Source organism: Typopeltis vanoorti, chromosome 8 (genome assembly GCF_054136105.1).
Source record: "Typopeltis vanoorti isolate ZY-2024b chromosome 8, IOZ_Tvanoo_1.0, whole genome shotgun sequence".
NCBI lineage: Eukaryota > Metazoa > Arthropoda > Arachnida > Uropygi > Thelyphonidae > Typopeltis > Typopeltis vanoorti.
In genome coordinates this window covers 24,581,781-24,595,010 of record NC_143556.1, presented here as the reverse complement: position 1 = coordinate 24,595,010, position 13,230 = coordinate 24,581,781, and the positions used below count along the sequence as shown (strand labels likewise).

Genomic DNA, 13,230 nt, shown 5'->3' with positions numbered 1-13,230 from the left:
ACCGCAGATATGAGAAAGATTAGAGGCGTGAACAGATGGCATCAATGGCAATATCATATTAAAAACGAGGATATTAGGAAAGAACTTGACATTGTCGGCATCCAGGAATGCATTAGCAGAGCTAATCTCAGGTGGTATGGTCACTTAAGCAGAATGGGCAAGGAAAGATTACCGAAACAAATGTTTTTTGCCTGGTTGGCAGGAAAATTACCCAGAGGAAGACCAAGATATAGGTGGATTGATACGGTACAATGTGCCTTAGACGATAGAAATATAAAATCTGATAATGATAATATAGGAGTCTTGACAAGTAACAGACTGATTTGGAGGAAAATTGTAGATAGGAAGTTAGTAATGATGTAAATTTTTCATGTAGTACTATCATATTCTGTACACCCCTTGTGGGTACATGTCAGGAATTTGATGATGATGATTAATTCAATACATATAACTATTGCCTTGAAAAAATGCAGAGTTTATTTTTATTTAAGTTCTTTCTAAAAGTGTGCAGCCCGTGAAGCTACGACTCATCATATATTGGCCCTCGTATAGAATGAAGTTCGCCATGCCTTCTCTAGAGGATACCTCAGAAGAAATAGCCAGAAATTGGAAGAAATATTATCCTGGCACCTTTCAAACCTTATTTGAAGCTGACTTCCCTTCACTCTCCTAAGGATCCACTCCTCTCACCTCTTTGTTTCTGGTGTTTGTAAGATTCCTTGTTCCTCCAGCTTGACATATTGTGAACAAACTGGGAGATATGCTAATATGCCTTTTAGAACACAAGAAAAACACATCTGGCACTACAACTATGAGCAGTCAAGTCTAGCTGAATGCCCTGGATACCTTGCTCAGAATCAAATAGGAAAAAGCTACTCTGCTTCGCTGTAGCAAATATGGATTCAAGTGTTTAGAATCAGCAGTAGATTTAAAAAACCAACCTACTCTAAATAAATATAGATTCCCAAGATTTGGGAAACATTTATTCTCAGTCAAGGTTAGCCAACAGTATCCATAGAGGGTGCCCCCTTGTAGCAACTGACTTGAGGCTTCTATTCTAACTTCTTCCTTCAACTTGTTTTGTGTGTTATTACAAATTTTACATTGTATGCCAGAGGTGTCTCTGTTGCAAAGGTGAAATATTGGAACAATTAAACCATATCATAAATCTGACTTCACCTTCCTCACTATCACTGTTATTCTCTTAGGATGCTCTTTTTAAGACTTCCAGGGTCCCATTACTCTTCTCACAATATGAACTTCATGAAATCCTCTTTTTATACAGCTCTTACTTTAAAATGTTATCATCATCATCAAATTCCTGATATATACCTATATACCCTCAAGGGATGTACTGGATATGATAGTACAATATGAAAAATTACATCATTCTAACTTCCAATGTACAACTTTCCTCCAAATCAGTCTGTTATGTCAAGCCTCCAACATTATCAGATCTTATATTTCTATCTTCTAAGGCACTTTTTACTGTATCAATCCACCTATATCTTGGTCTTCCTCTGGATCTTTTTCCTGCCAACCTGACAGAGAACACTTGTTTTGCTAATCTTTCCTCTCCCATTCTGTTTAAGTGACCATACCACCAGAGATTAGCTCTGCTAATGCATTCCTGGATCTTTCCTAATATCCTCGTTTTTTGTATTATGATATTGCTATTGATGCCATCTGTTCACGCCTCTAATCTTTCTCAAGACTCTCATTTCTGTGGTCTCTAGTCTTTGTTCAAGTGTTTTATTTCTGACCCATCTCTCAATTCTATAAGTTAAAATTGGCTTAAATACTGTCTTGTATACAGTTAATTTAGTGTTTTGGCTAATTTCTCTTTTATTCCATATAAATTTATTCAGACTTCTTACCATACCAGTTTTGTTGATTCTGTTGTCTATATCTGTCGTAAAGTGAAAATCTGATCCTGGCAGCCTCTGTTTGGTCTGAATTCAGCTTGTTCTTTACCGAGCTTTTCTTCCACAATGCCTCTCAGCCATTTCTCAAGTATACTTGAGAAATGGCTGAGAAGCAGGAATTTCTTACCAGGAACACTCAGTAGGGAAATACCTCTGTAATTTTCACATTCAGTTTTATTTCCCTTATATATGAGTACTGTGAGAGCTCTACTCCAATCATCTGGAATTCGTCCCTATGTCCAGGCCTTCTGAATTATGCAATGCAGCCACTATAAGACTTTTATACCTCCACACTTGAGCATTTCTGGTCAAATATCATCTACTCCTGCGTTTTCACATTTCAGGCTTTTTTGATGACTTTTTCTACTTCAAGTATAGATATGTATTCCTGCCTGCATGCCTGGTCAGTGTTTTTTTTTTACCCCTGTGCTGTCATCACTGCTTGTTTCCTTTAGCATTTTTGAAGTAATTACTCCATACATCAAGGATATCTTTTTCTCCAGTTTTCATGTCACGTATAGCACTGTTTCCTTCATTTCTGAGATTCTTCAACAACCTCCAGAATATCTTGTCACCTTCTTAATATTTATTTTCTGTGTTCTTACCAAAGTCCTCCCATGACTTTTGTTTAGCTAGTTTTACTGTGTTTATCTTTCTTACATTTGTCTCTGTATTCTGCCTGCTATTCAAGAAGATTAGCCTTGTGGCTACTCCTTCTTTTCCTTGATTGTCATTGCCTGAATATAACATTTTGCATTTATTGCTCAGAAAGATCTCGCCAGTTTTTGCCTTTTTTGTTCAGTCACCCCTATTATGTCAATCTGGTATTTATCCAATTCCTCAGCTAGCTCCATTTCTTTGCCATTCAGGCTTTTTATGTTGATAGTACCGATCTTGAACTCTGATGTTGAGTTGGGGTGGGTTTTAGGATTTTTTCGAGTAGTTGACTTTTTGCTGTTTGCCCTGGTTATCTGGCAAAAACAACAGGGACCTTGTTTAACTGGGCGATGCCCCAGCCGGAATGAAATTCTGTCATGCTGTAAAAATAATCATAATTAAAATTCTGAATATTTTTATGAATTGTTTATGTTAAAATGCTTATTAGTTACTTAAAGAAATTGTATTGTAGTTTAAAATTATCAAAAGTTGTGTTTTATGAAGACATTCTCTTGTTGCTAACGGAGACAATGTGTCAGCCATTATTTATACCTAACTTCTTGTTTACCACTTTCATGGAGTGCGTACTCGCTGAGAAGTTTGATAAGTGATTGACAGCTGACAAGAAAGCGTTCGGTATCTGAGTAACGGGTGTAAACAAGAGAGCATTTTCGGAAGGAATTTAGAACACAGGCCGGTAGATATTTAGGTTCGGAGGAACTTGAGTTTTTTTTTTTTTTATGTGACAGTCGGAAGAAAATTAATAGTATATCCTGAAAAAGGAATCGTGGAACTATTAAGTTTTAATGTGGAGTAAGTATGTGGACAAATAAAAGAAAATATTGCTATATGTTATATGCTATATTTTAAATGGAATATTGGAAGAAACGCTAATTGAGATTTATAGGAGATTCCAAAAAGGAAATCGTAGAACTGTAAGTTTTTTTAATTGGAAGAGTAAGACTGTCAATAAGCATTTAGTGAATAAAAGAAGAATTTTCTATTTAAGTTCAAAAGGAATGTTCCAAAAAACTGATTAGGAAGTTTCATCTGTATTAAGGATGCTGGATCTGACTGTTATTTCTACTGAAGAAAAGAGATAGAATTAAGTTCGGAAGAATTAATGTGTGCTACATAAGTGATAAGAAAGGCTCCTGTAAAAACGAAGAATAGAGTCATATATCTTTGGAGAAGGGCCTTGACAGAGAGAGAAACTGGCTATGAACATTTTGTCATTTTGAAAAGTGTTTAGTCTTAAGTGTAAGTTTATTTTAAAAAGGCCTTGGATCCAATTAATTTGTAGTTATGTAATATTTGTTTGAAGTGTATATATATATATATATATTGTTTTTGTTATATTAAATGTGTTTATTTTGTATTTGGTCTTGAGTCCGTGATTATTTGGATTCTGAAAGAAAGAGTCAAGATCATTGCACCAATTGGAGTGAACCCTTGTGCATATAAAAATATATAGGTACACTCGGAAATAAAAAAAAATAATTGTTAGAAACAGAGATCACCTCTATGGTAGGATTAATATTAAGATAATATCTATGAATATCCTCTCTGTATAAAAAATCCACCAATTATTAACAATGTTATACCATCATTTTTTATTTTGATTTAAGCCAATAAGAATAGAATTTGGTTGGCTAAATCCCAAATTTCCAGCCCATCCTCGTTCGTTCAGTATCCAGGTAGATACCTAACAGGGCGGATCACGAGAAGGTGAGGATTGGACATTAGGTTCAGAAGCCCTGGTTCTCCATATTCCTTTAAAGGCTATGTGGAGGTCTCCTCTCAGTTATATAGCTTTGACCCTACATTTCACATTACTATTTAAAATGTTATTCATCCATTTAATTCCCATGCAATTAATTCTCCTAACTTTGGAAATACAGCCAAATAGTCAATGGTTGCCTAAAAGAAGCTATTTCCTGTGTATTGATTCCTCTACCATGCTGTTTTTTATGTCATGGTAGTGTCTCATGCTGCTTTGTCAGTTTGTTATAATCACCTATCTTATAGTTTCCTGTTTGTCCTTTCCTAGTCAAAGCTCTTACATACATTGTCACCTCCCACGTTAAAACTGCATGTCACATGACAGGCATAATTGGTCAATCCAATTATTGACAGATTCTCAATTAATGTTTTTTGGGAAGACATGTAACAGTACAGTTTACTAGAACCTTTATTAATAGTGACATGTGAATGTGTTATTTTATTCAACTTTTGCTGCTAGCATAGCATGCTAACTGGTGCCTAGTAGTGTTTTCCAAAAGGAAAAAAAAAGTCCTGTCAGACACTAGATTCAGAGGTCTTGTGCTGAAAGTTTCTTCCGTGATATGCTCCTTAAAGTAGTTATCTCTGATTAATTTTATGTATTCATTTTCCCTTTTCTCAGATCTATATTTCCACAGTTGAAATTATCCATAATGATAGTCCTCCTTGCATCCGTAAGATTTATCTGTTTTATGGAGCTCACAATCCTCCTCACATAATAACTATGTAGCAGCACCCAGTTATGTATTATTTTGTCCTGTTAACTTCATCTCCTTTAGAGACTTCTGCTTTTGCTCAGATTTAATTCTTCTATAATCATTAGTAGTACTCCCCACTTTCTATCCTGCCTGAAGAACTTGAATCACATTATATTCCTGTAATAATATCTTTAGCCAGGTCTCGCTAATGCCTATAATCTTTGGTTTCGCCACATCTACCAAAGCCACAAACTCCTTGCCTTCCTTATTTTCTTATCAGTGTATAAGGAATGAAGAAAGACCTCTGGTATCAGTGTATACATGTGACAACTGACTAATGGTAGATTAGACTTGCCAAGGAATTATATTCTTGTTTAATCCTTTATCCAAGTGTAAACAATTGAAGTCTCTTTGTTGTAGCCACACCCAGGAAGATACCAAGATTGAATTAATGCAGAAGTCATATTTCTCATATACCAATAGCAAAAAGGTAATACATTTTAAAACAAGTTATCTTAGCAAAAAGATGAATCACCTTTTTGATACTTGTATTAATTAATGTTAATTAAATCTTGTATTTTCCTGGATATAGCACCCACTGAAAAGACTTCAATGAAGGTCAAAACCAGTCTGAGTAGTGATCCTGTAATCCATTGCATTATAGAATACTAAGTCAATTGATGTGACGTCATCAGCCTCTATATACTAAGTAGCCTAATCACGAATATATTTCACATGCAAACTTTGTTTACACTTGAATAAAGAATAAAGATAAATTGATTTTGGATAAAGATAAAAAAATATATATAATTCCTTTAGAACTATAATCTACTTTCTAACAAAGTTGAAAAAGCTTTTTACAGCTCATTATTGAGCTGATGTATTGAATCTTGAACCCCCCCCCCCCACACACACATTTCCACAGTTGACAAAAACTAGTTTTGCATTTCCCTTGGTCATCCTTAACAAGCTATCATTGTAATTGTCTTTACTGTGTCATCATGTTTCATGTGGCCACAGATCCAGTGTCTCTGACATTTCACATTCACTCTTTTGTTGAATTTCTCCAAGTGTCTAATACCAAAAGTATTCAGATACAGTCTGTTTGCATATACTAATCCTTTCAACTATCAGTCACCTCAGCTGCAATCAAAGCTCCAATTCTCAGCTCACTCCCATCATACCCTGGCAGCATCCATTTGTTTCATACAAATGGATGCTGCACAGTTTCTGCTTGCTTACATGTTGCTTCAGTCACATCATGAATCTTCTCAACCCAGAAAACACACTTTTATTGCTCACATCCAGTACACCTCTGATAGAATCACTATGCATTGCCATATCCTTTGTCCATTTTTGTTTTCTTGATCTTTCCTTTACTTCATGCATTTTCTTTTCCTGCTATTTGCCAAATGCTAATCTCTCCAACTCTCGTTTAGTACTGTACAACATTTGTTAATGCCTTGGTTTCTAACATTGTATTGAATTCCTTTTTTAATTCTTTTTTAATTGAAAGTTTATTTTTCACTTGGTTAGACTATAATACATTTAGTTTAATCCTTTATCCAAGTGTGAGCAAACAAAGTTTGTGCCTGAAAGTAAACTTTGTTTGCTCACACTTGGATAAAGGATTAAACTAAATTTATTATAGTACACGTCTAGTCCTGGAGATATTTTCAGGCGCAAACGTTGTTTGCTCACACTTGGATAAAGGATTAAAGTAAATTTATTACATTTCTTTTTTTCCTTTCTTACACTCTCACCTCTTTCACATTACTACACCATCTTGCATTCTAGAACCTAATTTCTTTTACATTTAAATTTCCTACCGAGTGTTGCTGATATGATTTATGTAATTATACTTGAGAAATGGCTAAGAAAGATTGTGGAAAGGAAGCTTAGTGAAGGATAAGCTATTCAGGCCAAATCAATTATTATCAATAAGACAAGTAATTGAGAAATTGCATATTTAAAATTTGTAGATCTGGAAAAGGCATATGACAAGGTACCAAGAGGAAGGCTTTTCAAATTGCTATGGCAATAATTATTAGTCTTTATTTGAGTTGTAAGTCAGCAGTTAGAATTGGAGGTGCAGGAAGATGATTTGATGTTAAATTAGAGTGAGACAAGGATATACATCGCCTCTGTTAATCATCTATATGGACCGCATTAAAAGGAAAGTGGTATTAAACCTGATGTCAAAATTGGTGATGCTAATCGTAGTTCTTTACTTTATGCAGATGTTATACTTCTGAATAAATCCAGTACACCTCTGCTAGATTCCCTGACTAAATTGAATAACTGGTGTAATATATTTGGTATGAAGAGTAGGGAAATTTAAATGGAAAAGAAATTAGGTTCTAGAATGTAAGATGGTGATGGTAATGTGAAAGAGGTGAGAGTGTAAGAAAGGAAAAAAAAGAAATAAAAAAGGAATTCAGCAGAATGTTAGAAACCAAGGCATTAACAACACCAACCTGGCTGGCCGAGTGGTTAGCATATCCGCTCTCCCGCCAAAAGGCTGCGGGTTCAAATCCCACCATGGGCATGGATGTTTGTGATTGTCTGTGGAAATACTAGTGGTGGTGATCAGTGGTAGATAACTTTGGTGTAGTTGTGGTTAGTTGGTGGAGACAGAGTTGTAGAGCAGGTGCCCTCCCTCGATGAGTATATGGACTCCCTGGAGGTGTCAAATAATAATAAGATCGGCAATACAGACAATGAAAATAGGCAGAAGCATTAAAAATATCAACTGCATCCTGAATGGAGAACCTATAGAACAAATAAAACATTTCGGCTACCTAGGCACAGTTTTTAGCAAAGATGGCAAATTAGATATAGAAATAGACAACAGAATTAGCCAATCTGGTATAGTAGGAAGTTAACTGAATAAATGTATATGGAATAAGAAAAAAATTAGTCAAAACAATAAATTGTCTGTATACAAGACAGTGTTCAAACCAGTTAACTTACGGATCTGAGAGCTGGATTAGAAATAAAACACTTGACCAAAGATTGGAGATTATAGATATGAGAGTACCGAGAAAGATTAGTGGAGCGAACAGATGGAATCAATGGCAATATCATATTAAAAATGAAGATATTAGAAAAGAACATGACATTATTAGCATTTAAGTGTGTCAGCTGAGTTAATCTAATGTGGTACAGCCACTTAACAGAATGGGAGAGGAATGATTGACAAAACAAGTATTCTTTGCATGGCTGGTAGCAAAAAGATCCAGTAAAAATGCCTTAGAAGATAGAAATATCATTAATTTCCTGATATGCACCCACAAGGGGTGTTAAGGTTACTATGACAATACTACATGATTCGGTTTGCATTTTTAATAATCTCCTATCAGCAATCTTCCTTCGAATCAGTCTATTACTTGTGAAAACTCCAATATTGTCATATCTAGCATTTCGTACTGCTAACTGAATCAATCCATCTAAACTTTGGTCTTCCTCTGGGTCTCTTTCCTGCTATCTTGGCATCAAATGCTTATTTTGCTAACCTTTCCTCACCCATTTTATTTAAGTGGCTGTGTACCACCTTAGATTAGCTTAGCTGACACACTTAAATGCTAATAATGTCATGTTCTTTTCTAATATCCTCATTTTTATATGATTCTGCCACTGTGGCCATTCACTCTCCTAATTTTTCTCTGAACCCTCATCTGTGGTCTGTAGATTTTGATCACGTGCTTTATTTCTAACCCAACTGTCAGATTCATAACTTAAACTGGTTTTAACACTGGTTATATACTGCTCGTTTGGTATTTTGGCTAATTTTTCTCTTTTTATTATATATTTATTTAGCTGGCTATCCCACCATACCAGCTTTGCTTATTCTGTTGTCTATTTCTAGATTTAACCTATCTTCACTAAAAACTGTGTCTAAATAGCTGAAATATTTCACTTGCTCTATAGGCTCTCCATTTAGAATGCAGCTGAAGTTTTCTATATTTCTCCTATTTTCCTAGTTTCGGTCTTTTTATTGCTAATTTTCATGTCAAATGACAGCTTTTATTCATAGTTAGAGAAATCTTGGAGACTTGCATTAGATGTAGTTAGGAGTACATCATCTGCTTACCCCTAATTTTACATGAAACCATCTTCCTGTATTTCCTTCAACTCTAACTGCTGACTGACAACTTATTATTAAGTCACCTTCAAGGAGTCCAAAGACCATCGAGGGAAGACACCTACTCTACAACTCTCCATCTCCACCACTCAATCCATGAGCTAGCAAACTGCATCACCTACACCAACACTATCTAGTGCCCACCACTACAACTAGTATTTTCATAGACAATCGCAAACATCTATGCCCATGGCAGGATTCGAGCCCACAGCCTTTTGGCTGGAGAGCAGATATGCTAACCACTATAAGCTATGTATTGCTCTGTATAATGGTCCATTTACCCCATATAATTGAAGATTGTTTTGAAAAGCTTTTCGATGGGCACCTTGTGCCATCCTGTACACTCCTATTCTTTCACTATTGTCTGTTTCCTTATCTTGTTTCACATTAAGTAGGCAAAAATGAACTTCTGTGTGTTTTTTTTAATTTAGGACATACTATTGTAAAAGATAGAAATATGAGATTTGATAATATTGAGTCTTGAAAGATATGATTAATTTGGAAGGAAATTGTTGATAGTAAGTTAGTAATGATGTAACCTTTTTGCATAGTACTATCATGATATCCTCCCTTTGACGGGTACATGTCAGGAATTTTATGATTTTTATATGAGATAGCAGATGACTTCACATATTTTCCTAGTATCCCATAATGCACATAAAAATGGAGGGAGATGAAGTCATTTGTCTCTATATACAAGTAGCCTAGATGCAAAACTTCATATACAAAGTTTTGTTATTGATCGTAACAGATTCATTTGGAGAAAAATTGTCGATCAGAAGTTAGTAACGATGTAACTTTTCATGTAGTACTATCATAATATCCTGTGCATCCCTTGAAGATCCCTGTATGTCAGAAATTTGATTTAATTTCTGCTCCTATTTCAACACCTTGCATTCCTCAGTCTGCCTGAATCACATTTCTACTCAATTCTTTCACCATCTTGTTTCACATTGGGTAGGCAAAAATGACAATTTTGTGGCTTTTTTTTTTTTTTTTTTTTTTGTTCAAGACATTCCATAGCAACAGCAAAAAGAAGCTTCAAGCCTTTCTTGAATTGTTCTAGAATATGTGACAGACTTTTATGATACTGCAGGCCATATCCTGAGTTTCATCTGAAGGTACATTTTACACCATGAATTTACCATAGATATAATAACAGAATATCACCATTGACCTGAACTATTGTTGGTATAATTGAAAATTGAACACAATAAAACAATGTGGTTTTCTTTCATGGTTACATAGTGATGAAAATTCATTATAACAATAATGGAAACAACTACCATGTTAAAGTAAAATTTCAGTTTAACATAAACCAGAATAATCATTTGACGTTTCGGCCTTCACATTAAGGTCATTATATGAAGTATACACATATATACGAAGAAACAAGCTACAGCCATCATTTTTGTTAAGATTAGGAGGGTTGATCAACATTTCAGACTTCTTTAAATTTGTGTTCGTACCAGATTTTTGTATGATATAAGGAACAGGTACTTTTCCAGTCAATTTTGTGTAGGGTGTTAATGTGTCATTTGTGTTTTTATTTTGATGGATAGGAATTGTACGTCCAGTTTCACCAATATAAGGTAAGTTACAGGTGCAATGGACACGTATACCCTGAGGTGAGCCAATGGTGGAAGATCCCTAGAGGAGTGGATAGTATCTACTCTATTTGATCTAATCTATCCACTGTTGTGCGATTGCTTTTAGAATAGCAGAGGGATTTGGATGTCCAGTAGGAGGCCACTGTCCTGCTTGAGATGGCTTGAAAAAAGTTCTGAATTTGATCTCTAGAATGGAAACAGAATGATCTGAGCCTTAGCACACTCACGGTACTAATGTATGATAAGCTTACAATATTTTATGTGGGCGAGATTTATGTAATTTTATTTTTTGAAATAATATATTATCTATATTAAATAGTGATAACATCTCCATTTAATTTTTATATAGACCTGTTGAACAAGCTCCACGAGGTGGAACGCCTGGTTTCAGAGCACCAGAAGTGCTTCTTAAATACAAAGCCCAGACTACAGGTAAACTCAGACAAAAGTATATTTTGAATTTAATGCTCTAAATAATAATTATGCTGCTTGCTTTTCATTATTAGAATTGAGGGGAAAAAAACATTCTCTTTCTACATATCATTAACTTTTGGTGACCAAGTAATAGTTATGGTAGATAGTTTCTGAATAACGTCGAATGGTCAGTGTATTTAATGCTCCTGTGACATTGATGATTTTTATTGTGCTATTTTCTTAGAGTAATAAGTATTTTATAGTAATGTTACTACTTGTTTTCCTGTACTATAGTATTTGATATATTTCCTGATATTTTGTTGAATATTGTAATATTAAAGTCGTACCATAAAATGGCATCAACACTTTACATGCCCCTTCTTGCTTGTGGTGGAGGGATCTCTTCATCTCTGGCCCTTTTAGTCTTTTCTACTATCCTTTCTTCCAGACCACTATCACTGGGGATCCAATGTCCTGCTGCCATGTTTGCCATGCAGTGTGAGCAAGACAAGTGGTCCTGGATGGCCTCGTGCTAGGATCAATCAGCTAATAGGCTTGCCTCCAACGATCAACAGAGTTGCAGTAAGTTTTCGTACCCATGTTCTGGGGTTGGAACCATGGGTTAAGGCTTGCTGTGGTGCTGGTATAGCGACTTGGGTAGCCCTGGCATTCCACTGCTGAGCACATTCATTACTTGCTGGTCAGTAGGCATCCTTATATTACTCTATGGTGGGAGGGTAGCTCTAGCACTCCAAAAAAAAAAAAAACCTTGAGTATGAATTCATCCTCAAATGTTTCAAGGGCCCTAACAAGTTCCCAACCATTTCTGCTATCAAATAATGTATCCGATACCACAGATACGTTATTTGATAGCAGAAATAAGAAATGAAATATGTGATACCACCATAAATATACCTGTGTTTCTGATCATTCATGCAAGTGAAAAGTGAATAGGGAAAATGTCGCTCTTCTTTATTCAAAAAGGTTTCGAAGGACTGGTGGTATCTCCCAAAACTTAAATGTTCTGGTGATATCCTTGTGGAAAAAAGTCAGGTTAGCAGCATTCTGAAAAACTACTGGGAGCAACATTAATGGATGGAATATCAATCACAATAACACCTCATGAAACACTCAATTCTTGTAGAGGAATGATATCAGAATGAGATCTCCTTGATGTTCCTGATGAAAGGAGATATATTCAGAACTTAAGGATCAGGGAGTGATAAGTGTTAGATGAATCCTAATATGTAGGGATGGTCACCTGGTTCCAACCTGAAACATCATCCTTACTTTTGATACACCTATACCTCCAACATCTGTAAAAGCAGGGTATCTCAATGGTCCTGTTAGAGAGTACATCCCTAAGCCACTAAGATGCTTTAAATTTCAGAAATACGAGCATCCCTAAGCTGCCTGTCGTGGCTCTACCACCTGTGCAAGATGTGGTTCTGGTATAGCGACTGGGGTAGCCCTGGCATTCCACTCCTGAGCACTGTCATTATGTGCTGGTCAGGGGTAGTAAAGAGCAATAACAAATCTTGCTCTGCAAAAAAAAAAAGCTAAATGTGTCAACTGTCAGGGAGATCATTCAGCTTATTCCCTGTGCATGTCAGATGTGGATAGATGAAAAAGAAATACAAAAGTCTAAAACAGAACAAAATATATCATATCAGGATGTGAAAAGGAAGTTAATTGCTACCATCACACCTGTTCTGAGATTCTCTTATGCTCAGGTGTCAGCTAAGAAAATGCCAACAGCATCTCAAACACATGTATATTTCACTATACCTGAACTATGTGATCATGAGTGCTTCTCCGTTAAGTGCATCGATTGCAGGACCTACAGTCTTACTCCAGAAACAAATCCAAAAAACAACTGATCCTGACACATCAGATGATGTATTGAATTTTTTCCACAGGAAAAGATTGACATTGGCCTTCTACACTTTCCAAAATCAAATGATAAATTTGATTTTGGAAACTTACCTGACAAAGGTAAG

General features: G+C 35.5%; 1 protein-coding gene across 2 annotated transcripts in view; it reads left to right on the top strand.

Moving 5' to 3' along the window:
• Window positions 1–13,230, top strand: part of LOC150103858 (cell division cycle 7-related protein kinase-like) — a 92,193-nt gene that overhangs the window by 62,924 nt on the left and 16,039 nt on the right. For both annotated transcript variants that reach the window (XM_090396557.1, XM_090396558.1), the window contains one exon: window positions 11,166–11,248. In XM_090396557.1, the coding sequence (XP_090252683.1) occupies window positions 11,166–11,248 (83 nt within the window). The remainder of the gene's footprint in view (window positions 1–11,165; window positions 11,249–13,230) is intronic.